General features: G+C 38.5%; 1 protein-coding gene across 2 annotated transcripts; it reads right to left on the bottom strand.

Moving 5' to 3' along the window:
* Positions 1-1,679: 1,679 nt before the first annotated feature.
* Positions 1,680-21,710, bottom strand: GALNT3 (polypeptide N-acetylgalactosaminyltransferase 3). Of its 2 annotated transcripts, none has more exons than XM_059475744.1 (11): positions 21,653-21,710; positions 13,619-14,213; positions 12,105-12,277; positions 10,806-10,955; positions 10,320-10,554; positions 9,480-9,597; positions 8,897-9,097; positions 7,678-7,809; positions 6,960-7,061; positions 4,117-4,370; positions 1,680-3,726 (listed from the first exon to the last, which is right to left on the bottom strand). In XM_059475744.1, exons 2-11 carry the CDS (start codon positions 14,125-14,127, stop codon positions 3,642-3,644), a joined length of 1,959 nt encoding a protein of 652 aa, XP_059331727.1. In that variant the 5' UTR covers positions 14,128-14,213; positions 21,653-21,710; the 3' UTR covers positions 1,680-3,641. The 2 variants fall into 2 exon arrangements, with proteins under 2 accessions (XP_059331727.1, XP_059331728.1); XM_059475745.1 differs by having other exon boundaries at positions 4,218-4,370.
* Between the last annotated feature and the right edge of the window lie 1,624 nt (positions 21,711-23,334).

Below are 23,334 nucleotides of genomic sequence, written 5' to 3'. Positions count from 1 at the left end.
AGATTATAAGAAAGTTCTCACAGGAATTAGGGTATCTCTTGGTTGTAGTCCATTGGGAGTCCCATATTTGCTATTAGACTGCTTTTGGCATTGTTGTGAACTGTGGCTAAAAGGGCTGCTCCAGGGCTTGCTAAGCCATACTGATCCAATCAAACATAAAACATCTTTCAACACTGGTTCTAATTCAAGATCCCAGGATGCCCCTTCAGCAGTAGGAAGATTTAACTCTTAAGGTTCCTTGTAGGTTGATCTGTTAATAGTACTCCCGTTATTCTATACTCATCCTGAAGCAGCAATTACTCCCACAAGTGATAAAAATAAAAAATCCTCAGGTATGGTGGGCTGGCAAATTCCCACTGCAGTGAAAGGTGTCATAACCAAGTGGAGCCACAAGCAACCAGTAGGGACCTCTTGTTCACAGGCAGGGCACCCAGAGCCACCGCCCCTGAAGTCCCAAAAGGTTTAGGACCTGCTTTGTCCTGTTGGGAGCATGGCTCAGCTGGCCTGGCCTGAAGTCAAGCCTTCTTCAGCACTTGGGATTACTCCCTGGATGTGTAAGAGAGCAGTGAGATGGAGGTTAACACTGATGCCAGCTGTTCTAGTAACCTTCAGCAGTTCATATACCCATCTGATGGAACTACCAATTTTTACATGCTGTGTATGGAATACCATTCACCTTTGTCACCTTCATAGGGGCAGAGATGGGCATTATAACCTTACTGAAACTGGCTTAAAAAACACCAAAAGACATAAAAGACCCAGAGAATACCCCTGCAACAAACTGCTGTTCAGCAAGCCTTTCTAATTATTTAAAACTTTTAGCCACTTTCAAGAGAACATTATCAACAGCCAGAAGATGATGCTGCTTTTTTATTAGCTAAAAAAAATCCCCAAAATCCAACTTCGTAAACCTCTAGTCATATTTACAGATCTCTTATTGCTCTCCTAGTATTATATGATGCCTATGTATGTATGTACACACACAAATATTAGGAAGTGTAATAGTCACTGTGACCTAAAAGTTAGTTTCACATCTTCAAACAGAACAGAACAAAAAAAGTAATCTAAAATTTTCCTCTGCTTACAGATCTGCTTCCCTCTTTTCTGGCAGGTTGTAGAGAGTCCAAGTAACACAGCTACTGTACTAGGTACAGCAAAATACAGACTAAGATGTCTCGGTTTAAGGAACTATGATACTAATCCAAAATACTAATATGTATTTTGTACTAGTGACCTATGTTAGACCAGAAAAGAAGTCTCAAAAAATGAAAGGAAAATCTTTAAAAGACCATTTTTAAATCACAGAATTAATTTCCCTTTCTATATCTAGAAGTAAATACAAAATATAATAACTAGGTGAATTGCTATACCTAATCTCCACGAAAAAACCCTACATATATTGCTACACCTGCAGGAAACCCAAAATATACAAAGTGGAGCTTCTCTACATTGCTTAGGAAGAAGTTCCTACTTCCAAGTGCAACAGAACACTCGTTTCCTTGCAATTGAAATTCTACCCTTGTTTGAAATCTTAGCTATTAAAAAAACCCCAAACAAATGGCAAAAACCCAACTGATAAATGAGCAGCTAAATGATGTTTCATATGTGCACATCCCAATATGACAAGCTTCTAAGAGAAACAGGTTGCATGAAGAAATGATCCTTTACTGATATTAAAAATAATGCATTTTCTCTATAACATGAACTGAGAACTAAAAGAACAAGTACATTTAAACTGGTATGCTCAATACCTTGTCTTCTAGAACAGGTTCCTCGCACACTGAGTTTCCATTCAATACCCAAGTTCAACACAACACAGTTGCTCTCTGTGTAATCTCCCATCCTCCATTCATATTCCACAATTTTCTCATTGGCCTGTGTTACATTCTTCCTCAATTCCCCCATTTTATCAAATGTGTGTACTGGCCTTCAAATATTGGTTTCATCTGCAGAAGTAATAATGCTTTGCATTCCATTACCAAATTAAAATATTCATCAGAGGACGCAGGGAGATCTTTGTGCAGTGTTGTTCTACACAACCTTCCAGTTTCGGTGGCATAAATAGCCCTTCCTGGTACAGTCTTTTCAACAATTTCTGTTCACTCTGTATCAAGTTATTTTAAGTTGTACAGCTTTAATTTCCTGGGATACTCTCAGCAGGTTGTCCAAAAGCCTTACAAAAGCTGAGACACAACTCAAGGGCATTATCAAACCTGAAAAATAAATTAGCATTAAAGCTTCTGGCAAATTATCATTGGTCCTTGCTTATATACTTTTTTGTCTTTTAGATGACTTACAAGTACTGAAAAGAATTTTACTTGCTTTTATTCAGAAATGGAACTAGGTACCATTAAATTACAAACAGGCTCTCTCCCCACCACAGAAGTAAAAAAAAAAACTCCACATCATTATCCATTCATCTGCCAGACTTAAGTTAACATTTATCTGTAATGATATTACTTACTTACTACAACAAAAGAACAGATTTATTATTAGTGTATTTTTGTCCTATTTGGCCTTTAATACCCACTCCTTCAAATTTATTCTCAGCTTTATATTTGATCATGCAGCCAAATACTTTTGTCTTCACTTTATAAATTAAAAAAAAATATTATATATTTGATGATGCTATATTCTTTTCTATAATTAGCAGAATAGTTAGGAAGGCCAAGGTCTCACTCAGACTGATAAATCTGAGATCAGTCCTTTGTAACAGGGAAAACAAACAAGAAAAAAAATTAATATGCAAGTGTTGGCACAAGAAATTACATATGGATAACATCAGAAACCTCTGAGGTAAATATTGCATAAAACACTAGAAGGTAGGGGCAGAAGTTTACTAGATAACATGTAATTTACAAACAGTAATGAACAGAATGCTGAAAAAATGTGTGAATGTTAAGCATTCTGAACTGTGTTAAAAACACAATAAAACTTTATAATAATTTTTTTAAGTGCATGAAATATAAAAAAAACCTATACAAGAAGTTTTGGCTAAACAAAAGATTAGTATCAAAATAAGCAGATTTTCCATTAAAATAATCATAAATACATATTTTAGTGAAATTACATTTTTCTTCTAAAAAACAACTGACTTCCTAGAAGCTGAGCACAATGTGGTATCCTAAAAAATATTGAGAAAGTTTTACTAAGTAAATTATAATAAAAAATAAAGTCAGCCATTTGAGCATAAAAACATACATATGAAGTGTATTGGGTTTTAGACAGCAGACAATAATTTCTCACGACACTACAGAGAAAATTAGTCTTCTTCAGAAGTACTTACAGTATGTCAAAAAAAACCCCACATATGGCCCCTAAGGTAAGAGAACTAACAGGATCCATAAATCAGTGGTCAACATATAAAGTCTTATCATAGAAATATTGTAAACAAAATATAACCAGGATCCCAATGATCTTTGGTATACCAGAGTCCCAGGGAATCTCTTATGACACATTTTATATCCAGCTTAAGAGGGAAAAGAAACTGTTTAAACATTTTGCATTTAAACGATCACAAAAAAATCCAGTATATGCATATGATCACAGTTCAGAATGGTTCTTTTCTTTTAATAAAATGCTTGTGGCCTGTAATATCAAATATTAATCATTCTGGCCAAAGATCCACTTCTGGAAGGGGTCTAATGGATTACAGGATGCCAAACTCGGATGCTCTCCATTCCCTGTAAGGCACATATGTAGTGCTTCATTGTACAGAGTTTGATCCTAAAGTGAGGGAAAAAAGGAAGAAAAGAAAAGTGAACAAACAATGAACATGCTCGTTCCCCCCACAGTTCTTCCCCCAAGCTGGGTGCTAAAGAGTAAGCTCATACAGGTGATGTAGAGGGTGCTAGAAAATACATAGGTAGTATGTAAGTGACAACTTGCTTTGTTAGGAAAATTTTGTAAAATATTTTAAGAACATCTGAACATACAGATGTACAAAATATACAAAGCATCTGAATTGACTTCTAGGTGGATGTCTAGGTGTCTAGACAAACACACTAAAAGGATATCAACTGTTTTTTAAGTGACATTCCTACTAGTGACATCAAGTTTTGATCTGCAACTGACAAGCTGAAATTATGTCCATTTTCCTGCAAAAATTAAACTTACATTTTTTTGGCTTCAGAGTTTTTGCTTGTTGGCATTTTTGCTTTTATTGAAAATCCAAAATTAACTAATAGAAATGCCATTTCACTGCACAGGATATGTACCTTCTGGTGCAGCCACTGCTCCTCCCCAACAGCAAAGGTTTTCTGGCCTTTGTAAGAGCACTCTCGAAGCTGCACAGGTCCCTTGGAAGCATGCAGACAAAGCTCCTTCTGAATGTTATGGCGAATTTCGCGGTGTGCAGAATATTCAAAGTACTATTGAAATAATTTTAAAAGAAAATTTTGGTAAACAAACACACAGAAAAGTATTAAATTAAATTAAATTAAGCCTTTCAAAGTCCCATACACAAAGTAATAAATTTCTTTCCTTATTCAAAAATTTGAGACTACAGAATAATTCCTCTGATTTGTAGCACAGACACTTCAAAAGTGTTTACAAAATTAAAAGCAGTTTTTAGTAGTAATGCAATACTAATTTATACTTGTATGTCTAAATAGGAAATAAGATTTGCTGCATGTATACTATGATGTAAAACCTTACTCCCACACAGACCATATGTAATCCAGAGACAAACTAAAGAGTTTAAGATAACTTAAATTTTGGCATTTTTAGACTAAAAATCTGTATTCACTTCTGTTGCTAGAGCTAGATTTTGGTTTTTCTTAGAGCAATCAAAAAGAAAAGTTGCCACATGAAACAATGCTGTTGCTGTATACCAACTTTTGCTGCTTGATCTAAACAATAAATGTGAACAATAGGATGCTGTTATAGCCCCTTGTGAAGTAACCATTATAAAATTATAAGCATATATTTTGTGAGAGTCATTTTACCATGATTTCCTGACAGCAGACTACTTCTAAGGTTCAGCTATAATTCTGATCCTAACAGAGATTTACTTCTAAAAGTTACAGACAGAGCTGTTTTTCTACCCCTTCAGCCCTAACCTAACATCAGGTCTCTTGGTTTTCCCCCACATTTACCAGCAGAGTCCCTAACATTACATCTCACTGCTACTGCTTCTTGCCTCTGGATGTCAGCCACCTTCATCATATCTTTCCTTTGAATATTAAGGCCAGGCTCAGTTACCCCCCTTGGCTTTCCATTTTCCAGTGGTCAGCAATCATCTCCTCACTACCTTGGAAGCCATGGGAACAGCACTGAGGAACAAGCAGAGTCTAGGACCAACATTAGTCCTCAAAACAGGTAGTGAAGGAGTGACCTGCTTAGTCATTTAGCTCTCAGACATAGTAATTTACTCTTTATCTGGTAATCTGACTTAATCTGTCCTTTTATTTTTGGAACTTCAACATCTCTGCAAGCCCTGAAAATAATGACTTGAAAGCTATGTTTAGAACTTTATTAATTCTGGATACTGAGATGGGCATGCTTCCAGCCTCCAGTATTCTAACAAGGAAGAATAATACACAACTGATACACAATTCTGAAAACTAGGTTCTCTTTTATATTCCCATTTCAAATATATGGATGAAGATAACAGCATGGGAAATACCAGCCTACACTGCTGAAAGTCTGGTAAAGAATAGAGGAAACTGAAAACAGAGCACTGTAATGAGAAGGGTTAAGTAAGCAAATATGCATCTCTTAAGCATTATCAGCAAAATCAGTTCTCTGAAGGCTGGCATTTAAAGGGATTCAGACTGTTATTTTGTTATTTTGTAGCAGGAGGGAAAACAAAAAACATAACACTTGAAAGAATAGAATTTTAGTATAGCCCAAGATAGCTTAAGAGAACAATAGAAACATACAGCAGATCTCTTAATACAATGTCTTTCTACAGTGTTCATAAATTACTGACTGTGACAATGTGAAAAGGCTAATAGTATTAATCCACAATCAAATAAAACCCCAAATTCAATCCTGTAAGAAGCTAACATAATAGGGTAGTTCTTAATCTAGACAGCATACCATGTCTCACAAAAAATGATTAGGAAGAAAGTATCACCTGACTAGGATTATGTGTCTCAATTTTCACAGTGCCATCAATGGATGTCTTTTAAGATTGAAAAAAAATTATTAACACCCTCCCTCCCATAAGATAACAATTACATTTTAATAAAAACTTTTAGACCTTTGCTGACCTTTAATTATTAAGGATCACTTTTAAAAGCAACAGAGAAGTATGCATTTCTGGGCAGGGAAGGAGATGTTTTTTTTGATAGTATTACAGTAATGATGGAATGATTCAATATCTGACATCTATGGCAAGATATACTGTAGAAGGAACAGAGCACCATGGCTGCCTCCAAGAGCTATGGACCCAAGAGAGCTCCTCTTGAACAAATGGAATCATATTATTCACTTGCATTAGCCAGCACAGGATGGGCCACTTGGACCTCACACTATGAGGCTGCAAGCGTGACAGGGAAGGTGCTCAGGCCTGGACACTTGGTCTCCCAGTGGCCGGATTCCAACCAACATCTTCCTTGACACTGCGAGTCCTGGTGACAGAGAAAGAAGCAATAGGAGGAAGCATAAGGAAAGGAAGAATTAAGAAGACAACACTTATAAGACAGGAGTAAGGGTGGCATGAAAAGGTTTTGCACAGAAAAGAGAAGGCAAGTGAAGCAGTGCAAGTGTGTTTGAAATCTCAATTTGTATATTGAAGTTAAAACATTAGAAACAGGACATGACATGAAGAGTGGTATGAAATTTTTCTTTAAATATCTATATAGGAATTAACTGTTAAAATAAAGGAAAAAAGATATAAGGAGAGAGAAATTGCATATTAAAAATTAGTCAATTTCTCTAAAATTAATTTAAAGTTTTTATACAGAAAAGCTACAACAGAAGAAAGAACAAAAATCAGGTATTAAATATTTTACCTGGTTTCCTCCAAGTCCATGACAAGAATACATAATCAGTGGTTTGCCACCATGGTTATTTTCACCAACATCCAGACACATGCGGTTACCTATATTTTTTAACTGAACAAAGAGTGTTGTCAGGATAAAAAAGCTCAGTGGAGTGACAGAAACTCAAACTGTCTCAGTCAGAGACAAAAGTCGCCTTTAGTTTAACAACAATTACAGCTGTTTGTTCATTTTTACTTTCTGCTATACTCAAATCTAAAAATCCTGTTTCCTCAGGTAATCTTTTCTAACTAAAAGCCTAGTAACTACAGTCACACATGGAGTTATTTATGTGCCTGCTCTGTACAATGTTACTGTGATTAAAATCACAGTTTGAACAGATACACATAAAATATTTAAAACAGGAGGAAGGGAAAGTTTTATTTGTAAATACATGCTAAAAATTCACATTCACCTCAAGCTAAGAGCTATTACTTTATTTTAGCAACGCAATGTCTAAAGTCATTGGCAGGGAAAATGACTTTTGACATAAATGAAAAACGAAAATGACGCAGCTATTGACAAAGCTATACAAGGGATGCAGAAGAGATTCTTTGTCCAGAGTAGTGACAGAAAACCCCAGAGCAGTTAAACATAGCTAAAGTCTAAAAGCTATGGCTAAGGTAGTACGAGAAATTAGCAAACTTCCTGGGCTATGAGGAATATAGGAAACAATTACAATTAAACTTACATATCCAGAAAACAAAGGATTCAGGTCTGGCACATATGCTTCTGGATAAACATTAGTGAGGTACCAGGTAAAATTTTTACACTGCAGGCGCTGCCTTAAAGCAAGTCTTTTTGATATATCTCCAAATGTTTTCTGTTAGAGGAAAGGAGGTAAAGAAGGATGGAATATAAATATATTAACATTCATTTTGCACATATAAAGCTATGATATTCTGTGTATTACTAGGCAAGTTTTAAGCTTCATTTGTTGATTTTTTTTCTTGTAAATGCTGTACTACTATAGTTGCTGCTGTCTTTCAGTGTCATAACACCACTGACGTCCTGCCTGCAGCATTTCAAAGCGCTTGCAAGAAAAATACATTGCAAGATGGAAAACATAGAAGTATATTTAGTCCCAAGAAAGTTTTAACAGAGTGCCATGAAGTGGGAAAGTGCAAGTAAGAACATACTGATTACAGCCATAAAGCCATCTGATCTCACTAAAAGTGTAAGCTGAAACAACAAACTGGATTAATAAAATAATTAGCATAATATCCAGTACAATGTAGAATCTCCCAAACAAAATTCAGTTGTTTAGGTGCTGGACATGCCTAGGAAATGTAACACCTTCAGTGATACAACAGTCACAAAAATTTATCACATTAAGGGGAAGAGACAACTTCTAAAAGAAAACTAGATTCTAGCTGGGCAGAAAACTTACAAAATAAATAACCCAACATCCAACCTCAACCCCAAATATTTATTTACTTGAAAATAACTGACTTTTTAAGCAGATAGAGACAGGATGGTTATCCATCATCAAGTAACTTTTATTCTTCTGCTAAAGAACCACAAAACCTGCTTTTTCAGTAAGAATACGAAGCAACTTGAAACTAACAAGACATTTTTCTCACTCCAGAAAATAAATTAGTTTACATTGTCTACACCATTAGTTTCTCTCACGTTCTTCTGGTAGTTCCTGTACCTGCACAATGCAAACAACCCAGGAGAATGCATGAAAAAAACCACTAATAAAAAAACCTCACCATACAAAACCAACATTCATCACCCAAACGCTTTAGGTTTTTTTCATGCTTGTTGGGGCTGCAGCATTAAGCAAACTAAACAGTCTTTTCATTAAAATATCTAGAATCCTTACATACTTTGTCAATAAATAACTTTTGCTCACCAAAACTTTCACCGCAGCAAGTGTGATTTCTAATACCACCACCACCACCTACTTGTTTCACAATTTTTGCTGCCTCTGTGTTTCTTCGGTAAAATATTTCTTTATATTCATCCATCCACACTTCTGCAAGGCGAACTTGGTTACGTGTGATCACCTGAGTACCTTTTGGGAAAGTATGGGGACTCTTGCTGCGAAAGACATGGCCAACAACAGAGCAAGGCATGATCTCCAACTGTCCACCACACTGCCATACCTAATAATAACATTTAGTGTGTAAGTACACTGCAATTAGAATTCAGGGAGTGGAAAAAAATTCAGTAATACTATTGTTTGCCAGAACACATCATCAAATCACTACCAAGAGTACATATATCAGGCATACCATCAGTGAATTTCCTAATCATATAAGCTCTGAAAACACACATTTCAGACAGCAACCCTAAAAGCATCTAAAAAAATTAAAAGCAGTTTATTGAGCATATTTGTATTTCATTTAATAGGTAATTAGTAATTCAATTTTCCTTGTCCTAGTTGGCTGATTGAGCAGAGGAATCAGTATCTAATACTAATTTATTCTCAAATCCCCTGTACACTGTCAGCATAGAGGCAATGGCTAATTACGGAGCTAAACTTACTCTGAAAGACATTTCTATATTTTCACCTCCCCATATTTCCATTTCTTCATCATAGCTTCCAATGTGTTCGAAGTACTCTTTTGATATTGAAAAGAGACCTCCAGCAAAAGTAGGTGTTCTGCAAAAACAAAATTTTACCGAGAAAGAACAGTATTTTAAATTTAGATGTAAAATCATGGTGCAACTGTTCTAGGAATTTTCTATGCACTTGTTAGTATTTCACTACAGTGTGCACATTCTGGGCATAGATAATACTTCTAGCACTTAAATATGTTCACACATATTTAATTCTCATTTGACAGCTTATTGCCATTTATTAAGAACTTGTTCACGCGAGAAACTGCTGGCATAAAAGAAAGTGTCAAGAAAAGAAAACAAATGTTCTCTGTATGGAGGAAATCGAGCAAAAGTACAACTCCTACAGACCAGAAACCTGTCTGTGGACTAAGCAGGTACAATTATCATCAAATCACTACTGTATCAGCCTGGTATTTGGGTGCTCTGACCCTTTTTGTCATTCTTTCAAGTAAAGTGAATGAGGTGACAGAATCATTGTACTGTCTCTGTGTATAATCCTCTTCTGCACCTCCCTCCTAGGAATATAGGTAATTTCCACTGTATATAGAAGTAGTAATGCAGAGCAATTACTATCTTGATGAGGCTACATTTTTATGAATGCTTTAAAATGTGGTTCACAAAGACAGTACTACAAAAAACATCTAAGATGCTAAGATGTCTGATTAGACTCATTAGAAGAACTAATTTATTTACAAACTATTGTTCACAAGATAAAAGTCTGTGAAGACGGAAGGATTTAAACAGTATTCAAATTAAATTTACCTAATTGGATAGGTTTCATCCTTTCTTCTTTTATTCTCATGTTTAGGAAGAGACTCCCATCCAAATGACAAACTCCAATCAAAATTTCCTCTGTTGTGGCTATGCCCATAAGGAGATGGTTTACTGAATTCAAAGGTATTGAGATCGATAGAAGCAATGTCAGGGCTTACAACAGCAACAGGATTCTCAGCTATTCTTGCCAATAATGGCTCTAACCAGCCATAAAAGCATTCACCTGTGGAGAAAATGGGAACACTGAATTTTTGCTTGGCTATAAAGTAGTACACAGGGTATATTTCAACATGTCCAGCAAGCCAATATGGACTATTTTTAAACAGCATTGCTAATTATACTTTCAATAATATGAAATAGCGATAGAAAAAATTATATATTGCTAACATTTATAATTAATAAAAAGTCTGCAACATTGAATTAAAGACAACAGCATTATAAACCTGACCTGACATATGTACAGGTTACACTTACAGTGAGCATCCAGGAAGGTGAGGGTCTCTCCTGTTGCTACTGAAGCTCCCAACAACCGCGCAGTGATCAGACCTTTTCTTTCCTTCTGACGGACTACTTTAACTATCTGAAACTGTTTCACATATTCTTCTAGTTTATCATGCAGGTATTCTAGAAAGAGAAATCACTGTCAGGATATTCAGTGTATACACATGCCACTGCCCAAAATGTTACACTATTAAGTGAACAAGATAAACAACTCACAATTACCCCAGAAATTATCTCAACATCAAAGCCATAAAAGTTCCTATCTGCTGAAGGTTATTTTTAGGGGCTGAGTATTTTGGGGGTAGGGGTGTAGGAAGAGGTAACCAGCAGAGAACAGGAGATGGAACATTAAAATAATTCTGAACAAGAAAGGACATGCTAGTACATCTCTGCTGCAGTGTTAACCATCTGAATACCAATTCCATTTTCATAGTAAATGGATCTCATACTTACATTATCTACAGCTCATACAAATTCTTTCCTTAATGATGGCACATTTACACAGTTTTGAAAGGCTACGGTATTTACAACAGCAACAGAAGCCACATAAAAACCAATTTAAATGTCCAGATTTTGAGAAAGAAACCCGCATCTCTAATGAAAAATCCCACATCATCTTTTCTATTCTGCCCATCCTAAGTATTAAACTGTACTACTGAACATGCTTCACATCCAAGTGTTTCAATAGACTCAATACAGATGTGCAAAAAAGTGTAAATACATTAGTACAAGTATGTAGAAACACGTTCATCTTAAGCTAAGCATGCAAAGTTTTCTGAGCTTGCATTTGTGTTTACGCTAAGAATATACAGAATTAATTTTGAGACTCAGATTTACTGTTGAAGATTAGGTTGCCATCAAATAATTTTGCATTCTAATAGAGATACTACCCTTCATATTACTGAATTTTATTTGCCTAGAGACAACCACTGTGATAAAATGCAAATTTCTACAAGTCTGGGCCAATTTATACTTGGATGCAAATTGCAATTGGTTTGAAACAAAAATTACAAAGCTACTTGTCATGCAAGCAGTTATGCAGGTAAATCAGAATTGGAAAAAACAAAAATTGGGTTTTAATTGGTTTTTTTTGAGCACAGGAATTTCATATTTAACTACCTTATAGGAGAAATGGTGGGGGAGGGCTATTTTATATTAAAAAAAAGAAAGAAACAAAACCATTTAGAATACTGTTATACATGTCAATAGTGGTAAAGAGACCTTAGCCAATTTATCTGCAATCATAACCTTTTCAATTAAAAACAAAAGTACCATCTACACTGGCATCATCCACCAAAATAATCTCTTTCAGCAGTATGGCAGGGGATGTGTACATCACACTGTGCACAGTTCTGAGCAGAGTTGACCATGCCTCATTATGGAAAACGATGACAATGCTTGTGGTTGGCAACGGCGGGCAGCGCTTAAACTTTTGTTCAATACATCTACAAATTAGAAAGTGTCAGGGGTTACAAAATGGACAACAATATTTTACTCAAACTCTTCAACTTTTCTTTCCAGCACAAAACTTTGTAATTATGGACATTAAATAGTCCTGCTTTTCTGCTTTCTATCCTAGCTTTGGAGTGCAAAGGTAGGTACTTCAACTGAAGCAGCTGTTCAGAATATTTTTTTAATATCATGACTGAGAATTGAACAACTTAGTTTTGCTTCTGTCTCACATTTCAGTATATTTCATATAATATCCAGGCCTTCTTCAGGAAAAACTACTATTTTATTGAGAACAGCAGGTACTGACTGAGCTAACTCAAAAGTCACTATTACTGCTGAAACCTAAGAATACAAATAAGAATATTTATTAGAAAAAAACCAGAGTTTGTAAGGAAAATATAACCTATCTAATTCAAATTTCAAAGCTCCGTAGAAGTGTTATGTAAGGCTTAGGGCAGCATGTCCCATTCAAGGGATACAATTTAAACCCACAGTTTTTCAAGGCTGACATATCCTAAACACAACTTTAGATCCAATGGCAAGTCAAGATGACAACGCTGCATTCATGAGTTGCACACTCAATGTTTGTGGCCTGTCAGCTTTGGGGCCTGGAGGACACCCCAAAGCAATAACCAGAGTCACTGCCTCACAAACACACAAGCAAAGCCTCCCCAGTTATGCTCTAGGAGAGGTTAAGGTGAGCTGCACTGTGTGTACCAGCAGCAGCTCAGTAAGCTCAGCCACTTCTGGCACAGATGCCTGACAACATTTCATCTGACACTGACAGAGACCGCCCATAACTAAAATCCACTCTCCTCAAGCCCTACAGTCTACATTTAAAAAATTCTTCAATAAATACCACAAGATTGCTGCTGAGATCTTCCATTCCCTTGCTCAACAGTTTACAAATCAGAATTTATTAAATTATGCCTAAATTCCTAATTTATTAAATTAAATGATGTAGTTTTATTAACACTGAATGCTAAAAAAATGGGGGGGTGGTGTTTTAATTGGAAAAGTGTTGAAACCACATTTTTAGTTTTATTCTAAGTAAAACTAAGCAGGCTTCCCAAAAGTTACTCAGAAATTTTAGCCTTAAAGGCAAAATCAGAACACCTTATTTAAATATGGTTACTTTGAATTCAAAACCATGAAAGAAGTGAGCTTTTCTGAACATTCTTGGCTTTGGCACTGTGGATCACTATGTACAGCCAATCATTATGTATAGCCAGGAGACTTTCCTAAACTACCACCTACTGCTGAACTCAAATCACTTTGCAGCCTGAATTTCTGAGAAGTTTTTCAACTATCAGGACATACACACTTCAACTTACTCAGGAGGTCGAGTGTCTGGTCCAAGATCTCGGTGTAAAGAAATCCTATCACTTGCAAATGCATTAAAACAGTGTTTCTCCTCTCCAGCCTGTTTTTCTTTCTGTTCTTCTGAACTTAGGTTGATGGTTTTAAATGCTTTGCCAGAAGCTCCAGGAGCATTAGGATCTTGAAGAGGCCGATCCAGAAAGGGTTTCAGTTCCACTGGAGTATAGTGCCCTGGCAAGCAGTGTCTCTCTCCAGGAACCTTAGTTTGCCTAATGGGTGCTTTTATCTGCATTTTGGGCTTTGCACCTTTGATATTGTTCATAGCATTTAACACAAGACCTAATACGTGACTTTTCTTTCCAACAACTGGCTCAATCCCTGCTTCATCCTTAAAATCTTGAACACCCACTTCTCTTTGTAATAAAAATAAAAATACCAGAAAGACAAATACAATAATGCTAAACTTCCAAAGTTTCCAGTGAAAAAATGTCTTAAATAGTTTAGGTGTCTTTTTCAAGGCCATTCTAGTTTTAAAAATGTTCACACAACAGAAGTTTCTGTGAGTGTTGTTCTTCAAATATGTCGCAGCATTTCTTGAAATTATAACGCCTGTAAATTAAAACAAACAGTAGTAATTTAGATGTCATTAGTATATTCAACCATGTAAAGCCATAAAAAATTAATGGGAAGGAATTAATTCACAACTCCCAAAAGTCAAATGTTATGCAAGCTACATCACTTAAAGATGCATCAAACCTATCTATAAAATACCCATAATGCCCTTTCCCTGCTTTTTGCTTTGGGTTTTATTTGTTAAATACATATAGATGAACCTGAATTCAGGCATACCATCAAGAATAAAACAGTATTTCTACATAGTGCCACAACTTCAAGTTTATTTTCTTCCAAGTAGTTTGTTTAAAATTAGAATAAAGTCTTATAGAGCAAGGAATTTTAGTTAAATGATGGGACAGAAGAAGAACAGGTGGCATCAATACATTAGTTCAAGCTGCATGTCAGAAAGAGCCATGTGGAAAGTGAACTAAAATATAGGAAAGACTTTTCAATCAACTTATTTCAACAATTTTCAAGTTTCTGCCATTATTTTTTTCACAGACAAGTAATTATTCACTTTCTTTCAAACATGAAATTATGAAAGACATTTGAAGACTACCAAAATCCAAGTGATTTGAAATAAATTCTCTCTGCCAAACTGGCATTTTACAAGGGGATACCTTCTGCCATCAGCTTGAATAGCTGGAATAGCTATTCAGGGAATAGCTTCATTTTTGTCTAAATTGCATGTATGTGAAACAAGAAAAGAAATAAACAGCATCTAGCTAAAAGCCACACTTCCCACTTGCTAACTACTCACCACAAATTGCAAAAAACTACTTTTCTATTTATTCCTCTGAAAAACAAGTAGCTCTTAACTGAAGTAATATATACTCAGGAACAGACACAAGTCAGAGAAAACAAAAACCCTCATCCCTTACCTGCTTTTCTTCAAGAATCAGCAGGAGAAACTAAGCATCTAGATTTCTTCACATTATACTGTTTTTCAAAGTTTATGTCAGCTTAATAAACCCATACATTCAAACTACAGTGTTCTTACCATGAAGTTATTGTTAAAAGAATGCAGAGGGGAAGCATATTAGATCATACTAAAAGGTACCAAAACCATGCTTCTCAACTCACAGAATTTCAAAAAAACCAAACCAAACAAACCAGTCCACTTCTGTGTCACATATTATTTTCCCATTTTTCCTTACTGCTGAAACATTTGAACTACAACACTGATACCTTTATATGGAACACTACAAATAAAAACTATCTTCCCAATGAAAGGATTGCAACCAAATTACCAAACTACCAGACTGAAAAATGTCTTGTTTACTCACAGTGTCTGGTGGGTTGATCTTGACTGGCTGCCAGACACCAACCCAGCCACTCTCCTGCTTTCCATGCTCAGCATGACAGTGGGGACAAAATAAGATGGAAAATCACATGGGCTGAGCTAAGGACACTGTGATCACTTAGTAGTTACTGTCACAGAGAACACAGACTTGTAATGATGAATTTGAATTTACTGCCAATTTAAAATAAAGTAGGATGGTGAGAAACAAAGGCTCAAGCAACCTCCCCTGGCTCAGCTTCACTCCCTTCATTCCCAATTCTTCTCTCTCCTTTCTGCCCAGTGGCCAGAAGGAATGAATAATAAGGGCTGTGGTTAGCTTGTAAGACTTGAGCACTCCTGCCTCTGCCCACTTCCCCTGCTCCAGCACAGGTTCTCTCCATGCAGTACATTACTTCAGCATAAACTGCCCCAGCATGGGCCATGCACGGTCACAGCTCCTGCCAGGATCTTGCTCCTGCATGGGCCCTCCCTAGGCTGCATCCACCTGCTCTGGCCTGGGGTCCTGCACCTCCTCTAGGGTGGTCCTTTCATGGGCTGCAGAGAAATTCTTCACTACAGTGTGCTCCATGAGCTGCAGGGGGAATATCTGCTCCAGTGCCTGGAATACCTCCTCCCCTCCTTTTTCACTGACCTTGGGTTCTGCAGAGTTTCACATTTTTCTCACTCCTGTTTCTCACAGCTGCTGTGCAGTATTTTTTACCCTTTCCTAAATACCTCATCACAGAGGCACCACCTGCTACACTGGGTGGCTCAGCTTTGGCCAACAGTGGGTCTGTTCTACAGCTGGCTGGAACCAGCTGTGTTCAGCCCTGGATGAGACTGGAGGTGGGGGGCAGCCCCATGTCTCTTAGCACAGAGGCCACCTGTGCAGCCATCCTAACCTTGTCATGAAAATGCACTACACAAGGTAAAACACCAACTATATGTACAGATCAGCACCCAGCATTGCAGGGACTCTGCAGGTTGCTAACCAGGAATGATTTCCTAACACCATCAAAAAGAAAATCACATTACTGTTTCACAGTATACCATGCACAAGCACATAAGATACTAGTAAATCCGAAAACTTAGAGATCAATAAGCAATATATGTTCCTCAAATGGAAAGAAAACATCTTCATATATATACCTCTATCTATCAAATACATGATGCCATAAGAGGCATTAGAAACAGGAGACATGTGGAGAATGCTGCCACAACACTCGTATGAAATGTGTCTGTCCCTAGAAATGAACCTTCCCTGGAGTTAGGTGGGTTGTGGAAGACAGCAACACAACTTAACCCTTTCAATATGGAGTAGTACTCTCTACCAGCAGGCCACACACAGAAACAAGTGCAAGTGATGTTTCTTTAAGAAAGGATCAAGTGACAGTCCTGGAATATTATGTGCAGGAAACACCAGGTGGACAGAGGCTTGACTACCACAAGCATGCAGCAAAATCTTTTGATATAGACAAATGCTGAGTGTAGTTTTGTTGACAAAATATCTGATAGGGATATTGCTTACAATAAGAGAAGAGTTCTTTGTTACACAAAAGAGTAGCAGTTTCCAGAACAGAAGCTGCATTGTCCCAAGAACTTTTGCCATGAAAGCTGTATTTTACTTAGAGTTTTTACCAGGATAATTTTGTAGTCAGAAATACAATCTTTATTCCCCACAAATGCCTCTCACATTTTCATGGCATAGCAATGTGTCAGCACACATAGACCAAGCTACTATTCAATCCTCCAGGACATGATGAAGAAATATGTGGCATGATTAAACTCCCTGGGGTGACTGTTTAGCAAAGTGTTTAATCTTCTATTCATTACTGTTATTTTCACTAATAGTAGTCTGGATTCTTACAGCACTTTGAAATAACTAGCCCTAAATATCTGAAGTTGGATTTTTGTTCTTTTGGGGGGAAGAAAATAACCAGAAAACTAAAATGTACTACTAAATTCTTCTAAAAGTGCCAAAAAGCAGCTGCCACGCTACTTCAAACCACATCACATGGGCAGTGTGAGAATTCAATGCAGTCTATGTTACACTATGCCACCCACTGGTTCTGATGTCAGACTGTCTGCAAAAACTCTCACAAGAAAGCCTTGCTAATGTAGCCAACAAGTAGAAAACTCTTATTTTTTTGTTAGCTTGATCTTAACAACACTGTAGAGAATAATCTTTTATAAAAAAGTAAAAGTATCATTAACCCAAGTCAGCAGAAATTCTTTCCAGTCATGCAAGACAAAATTCATTGGGGTTAGTATCAAAGATATACTTCACCTCAGTGTTTTTTAAAAAAGTATTTTAAAATCTACTTTTCTTCTATCTGAATGTTAAACAGGCTTCAAATGTTTCCTGACAATATTGCTTACAGAACATAAAAATCTAAAAGAATAGATAAAAATACTAAAACCCAAACAAAAAAACCCCTAAAAATGAGAAACAATGGTTCAGAATTATTCTAATCAAAACCACTTAACTAGATAACTTGGCTTCAACCTGATTGAATTCCTCTATAACTGGAGAAGCACAGTCTCAGAAAAAGTTTGCCTATTTCTCCTTGTTATCAAAGCATACAATCCCTTCTTCAAACCTTAAGAGTCCCCTTAATCAGAAGGTGGGTGTGAATAAAAACACTGAGCAAATACTATAGGGAAAAAACCGAACAAACTTGACAATGATGAGCAACTGCTCTCACCAAATTAGTGAAAGTCTGAGAAAGATATTCAGGATACTTTAACTGTAAGAAGTGCTACTTCCCCTACTGGCATTTCTGAATCTAAAATTCTGAACAGGGCTTTTTGTTTTCTTTGCGTATCAATGTAGGTGCTACTAGAACATTAGTTACTGAAATAATCAATTTGGTAAATGATATTTTCATCTTCTACCTCTATGCAAATTGATGCTTTTTTCGTTGGCAAATAATTTTTTAAAAAAAATCACTGAACAAAACTGTTTGCACATCCTAGAAGTTCCTCTCAGAGGAACATCCAATCACATAAGTGCCTTTGGTGACAGACTAAGAAACATCCAATTCAGAGTGAACCCTTCATAAAGGTCTAGCTTATTATGGAACATGAAGATTCTTCACAGAATAAAAACCATTCAGAAGCACTTCAGAAATTTGGGATAATTAAGTTGCTTAAGTTTAGCAAACTGTGCTACTGTTCACGATAATATTAGCTCATGATTTAAATAAAGGAACAAATGATCAAATGAAATGTACAGAAGTTAAAGACTAAAGACATGAAAATGAGAAACAGAATCAGCTGTTCAGTTTCTATCTCCACACTTGCTTATCTGTTTCAGTCAGTTCCTACTGAATGCACTCCTAATAGGGTACACATACCTAAAAGAAATTCACAAACCCCAGGTGCTGTTCCTCCAGGTACATTCTTTGAAGCTCAGTCAGTAGAAATGTGGCTCTATTCCTGAAAAAAAGTTGTTGGAGGAATTCTGCATGTGCTCAGTTCCTGAGCCTTCATTTTAGAAACATTAAGAGCACAGGTTATTCTAGCAAATACTGGATGTAACCTGCCTCATTGATTATGACAGAGAAAGGAGAAGCTGTACCTCTGGAGGAGATACTGAAGAAGTTCTGAGGAACAGCAGCACAGAACAGCTTGCTGAAACAAACTTGGTCCAGTATTTCCTTCAGCAGTTTCATTTAGATAAAAAAATACATGAGGAAAAACCCCAAACAAACCATCACCAAACCTCCTTCTATGCATTCTGATGGAAGTGCTTCCAACTCAATCTGTCATGTGCTCTTTCAAAATCAGCGCTACTACCACTTCCCTACAGCCCAGCACTGCATGTGACAGGCAGAGACAGACAGCTCCCTTTGACAACTGATGGCATAGTAAAAATACACAGGAACCGGTATTATAAAAATATTTATGGCTTATTTTTACAGATCTGGGACATGTAAATGACACACACTTATCTCAAATTTAAATTTCACTCAACTCTGTATTTTCCCTTTCTCCTTGGTCAAATTGTTTTGGGTCTTGTTAAAAATATTTTAGATTGTCCCTAAAGACACCATGATGAAAATGACCATGATAGCAGCTGTAAAGTGCTGTTCTAAATTAGAAGGATTAGTGTCTCATTTTCATTTAAGCACCAAAAGATAACGTCTGGACCATAACTAGAGGACTTTTGTTTGTTTTCCTGATTGTAGCAACATTTCTAAGATAACAAAAACACCCAAGTATCAAGTGCAGGTTGTAAAATCACAGTTTTCTAACTGGCCTTAAAGTTTTGTTGAAGTGATAAGCATAAAGCAAAGAAAGTTTCCTCATGGGAGATTTACTAGGTTACTGACTGCTAAAGTAATCTTTGTGGGAAGCTTCCATAGCTGTCTTCACTTTCCTCCTCTTCCCAGTTCAGTGTCTCTTTCCCAGACACATTTCACTGCTGAATTGTGTTAGTCCACTGTAGTTAGTCACTGATGCTAAAATTTAATTGCTGAATCACTGTCAGTGGTTATGTGATATGAACTCTGTAAGCAGAACTATTTCCTATGGTACATGATATCAGTGAGTCTTAGGGAAAATCAGGCAAGAGTAATACAGTAAGTGAATAAATCCATGCTTTACATGACAGAAAAAAATCTAGCACTTTAGAAACTTGAGGCACTCTCAGGTCTTGAAGAGGACAGGCACAACAATGAGCAGATTAGGAGAAGAAACTCATGTTGAACATGACTCTGTACACTGATTCCAAAAGAGAGAAAACCTTGGACTAAGTAACAGCTCTTTGAACAGGCAAACCAGGCAGCAAACATGGCAAAGCAAAAAATTATCTCAAAGCAACACAGTGTCACCTGGAACCACAGACACTGGGGAAATGTCACAGAGAGGGCAATTATACCTTGTACCTATTTTGACAGGGCTCAAGAAATCCGGGCTGCTTCTGGTATCACCCCACCCCACCCCACCCCAAAAAAGGGACAAGTTAAGCGGCAACAGCAGTTATGAGGAGGAGGAAAACTGGTCCTCTGCTCCTTCCCACAGTGCAACAAAAATAGCAATTCAGGCTCTCCGTAACTAACTTGGTTTTTACTTTGCTCTGTTATTGAGAAGCCTCAAGATGACAGCAGCAGATGCCAAACTGCCCAGGCCATTGAGCAAACCTGGCTAAAAAAGGAAACCAAACCCTGTAAGTTGGCTGCTTTGTCTCAGGCTTTAAGTCTGGCAGCTCAGAATTGCCTTTAGTCAAGACTGAATTGATCAATAGAATTGATAATCTTTTAAACAAAGGTCCTTTTGTTACAGAAGACTAACATATACGACACTACTGAGATGCATACGTATTTGTATTTCCAGTCAGATTTTTTAGTTAACCAACTAAAATTTTTAAGAACAAATTCTTCTTTGTAAGGAATATTTTGCACCAAGTTTAAAAAAATTTAAAATTCATGACACAGAGGTTATTAAATTTAAAGTACACTTCTTCTGTCAGTTTCCAGACCTAAGCAAACATTGTCTAAGTATAGTCACCTGCTGTGCAGAAGACTAACACACTGCCGGAGGGGACAGACAATGCGGTAACTCTTTAAAAGCCCTCGGAGCAGGATGAAATAGCCCAGAGTTATCTGGCAGTGTACACAACTGGTACCACCCTGCCGCCCCGAATCAATGCGGTACTGTGGGCAAAGCCTTGGGCGGGATCCGTACGTGGCAGACACCTCCCTCGGTCAATACCTTCGGTTTGGACAGTGCATCCGGCCGGCACTTCCCGGAGCCCCGTGTCCGCATAGGCAGCCCGGGCTCCTCGCCCGCTGCGCGTTCCCCCGGAGCGGAGCTCGCAGGGCTGGGCTGGCCCGGCCCCGGGCAGGCCCCCGGCGGCCCCGCTGGCACGGAGGGCACCGCGCGTGGGGCGTGCGCGCCAAGCGCCGCCTGAGGGGGACCCCCCGGGCAGCCCCGGCCCAGGGCAGCCGCGGCCCCGCGCCCACCCCCCAGGACGGCCCCCGAACCTCACGGCTCCCGCCCCGCCGGGCGCGCCCGCACCCGCACCCGCACGGGCTGCTGCGAGCGGAGGAGAAACGGCACCGGACGCTGCCCCGCCGCCGACCACAGCCCTTGGAGAGGCCAAGGAGGAGCGGAACCGCGCGGTGCCTCCCGAGGCTCCCCCACTCACCTCGTCCGGCGGGAGGACGGCGAAGGCGCTGCCGAGCGAGCGGCACCGCAGCCCCGGGAAGCCGGAGCCGGGCGGGCTCTGCGGCTTCCGCCCCGCGCCCGCCAGGTGCGCGCGGCCGGCTCCGCGCCTGCGCCCGCGCGCCCGCGCCCCGCCCTCACCTGGCGCCCAGGTGCGCGAGGCGGCCCCGGGGGCGCGCCCGGCGAGCCCATCCCGGCACGCGGGGCCGGCGCTGCGCGCTCCCGGCAGCGCTGCGGGGCTCGCTCCGACCAGCCAAGGGACACCCTGTGCCAGGCGGGACTGACCCAGCGCTCCCAGTGCTGGGAAACGACACACAGTCCCTCTGAGGGTGAGATCACAGGCTGCGAGAAGGGATAGCACACTGGGCGCTCTCTCTTCTCAATGCAGTTTCCCAGAGAGTTAAGTACAAAATCGCTTTTCCACAGAAGCATGGTTTGATGTGGGGGAGAAAAAACCCAAGGTAATATTTGCGCTCCCATAACAGAGTGTGGAGTCCCCTGCTTTGTACACTCAATAATAGCAGCACAATCACCGTCTCACTCCAGCACTTCACAACTTCTTTCTTTGAGCTGCAGAACCGCAGGTATCTAAACACACTCAGCAAGCACTAGGAGAGTTGGCAGTAGTTGTACTGATTTGTGTCAAAGCAGTGCCAAAAATGGTGATGCCAGTTCTTTTAGGAATTAGTATTGCCCAGGAACACTTCAATATAGATTCAGACTAAAATCTCTCACAATTCACAGGTTCTGTTATTTCTATCTTCTAAAATCCTTCCTTACAACTTTGACAGCTGATGCCTAAACTGTGCTAAGCACTACAGCACCTGAGACAGGCACAGCCAGTGGTCAACCTTTGTAGCACAAAATTCTAGTGCAAATTTCTAGAGTGAACTTTAAAAAAATCTGCTGTTTGCCAAAATAAAGCCTGCACTAAAGGGCATACTGACTCCTTAAAAATCCCAAACACCCAATCCCAACCATCAAGAGCAGTGTCAAACAAAACCCCAACTCAGAACAAGGCAGACCATTCACACAGCTTCTCTTTTAGCAAGCACCACCTCACATAATTAGCAACAACTTTTAGTAGAGACAGAAGCATGAGATTTTTGCAGTAATGGTCCAATTCTTTACATTTTATGGCAGGTCAATGTTGCAAAACCCAAAGAGTTCTAATTTCATTGAAAGACAAAGCAAGAGGTAAAACCACAGAGCAAATGAAGCTAGATAGCAAAACCACTGTTAACATCTTTGAGAAGTGGCATAGTCATAAGCTGATGGAGAAGTACTTGCTAGAGAAATATTTTCTTATTTTCCTCTTTTCCCCCTGTTCAGCATTGTATATGGAACCTATTAATGAGTTAGCATCATCTTCTGAGGAGCCAGAATCCACTGCCACTGAGACTTTCCTGAAATGTCACCTTTCAAAGAAAATCTTCAGCAAATTGTCTAACATTATAAGCTCTGTTTAAAGTATGTTTATAAAACTACTCACTCATTTAATGAATAAAAAGATTACATTTTAGGTTACTAAACCAGAGCTGCCTGGTTTTAGGAAGTCTTCAGCCTTTCTAAAAATTGCTGTAGCCATATTTCAGAAATTATTTGCAAGTGTCAAACCTAGTCCAGAAATGGGAAAAAAAAACCCCCTTCGAATTCCTTCCACTC

Source organism: Ammospiza nelsoni, chromosome 7 (genome assembly GCF_027579445.1).
Source record: "Ammospiza nelsoni isolate bAmmNel1 chromosome 7, bAmmNel1.pri, whole genome shotgun sequence".
In the NCBI taxonomy this organism is placed as follows: domain Eukaryota; kingdom Metazoa; phylum Chordata; class Aves; order Passeriformes; family Passerellidae; genus Ammospiza; species Ammospiza nelsoni.
Note: the sequence above shows the minus strand (reverse complement) of the source record. Positions and strands in the feature narration are given on the sequence as shown.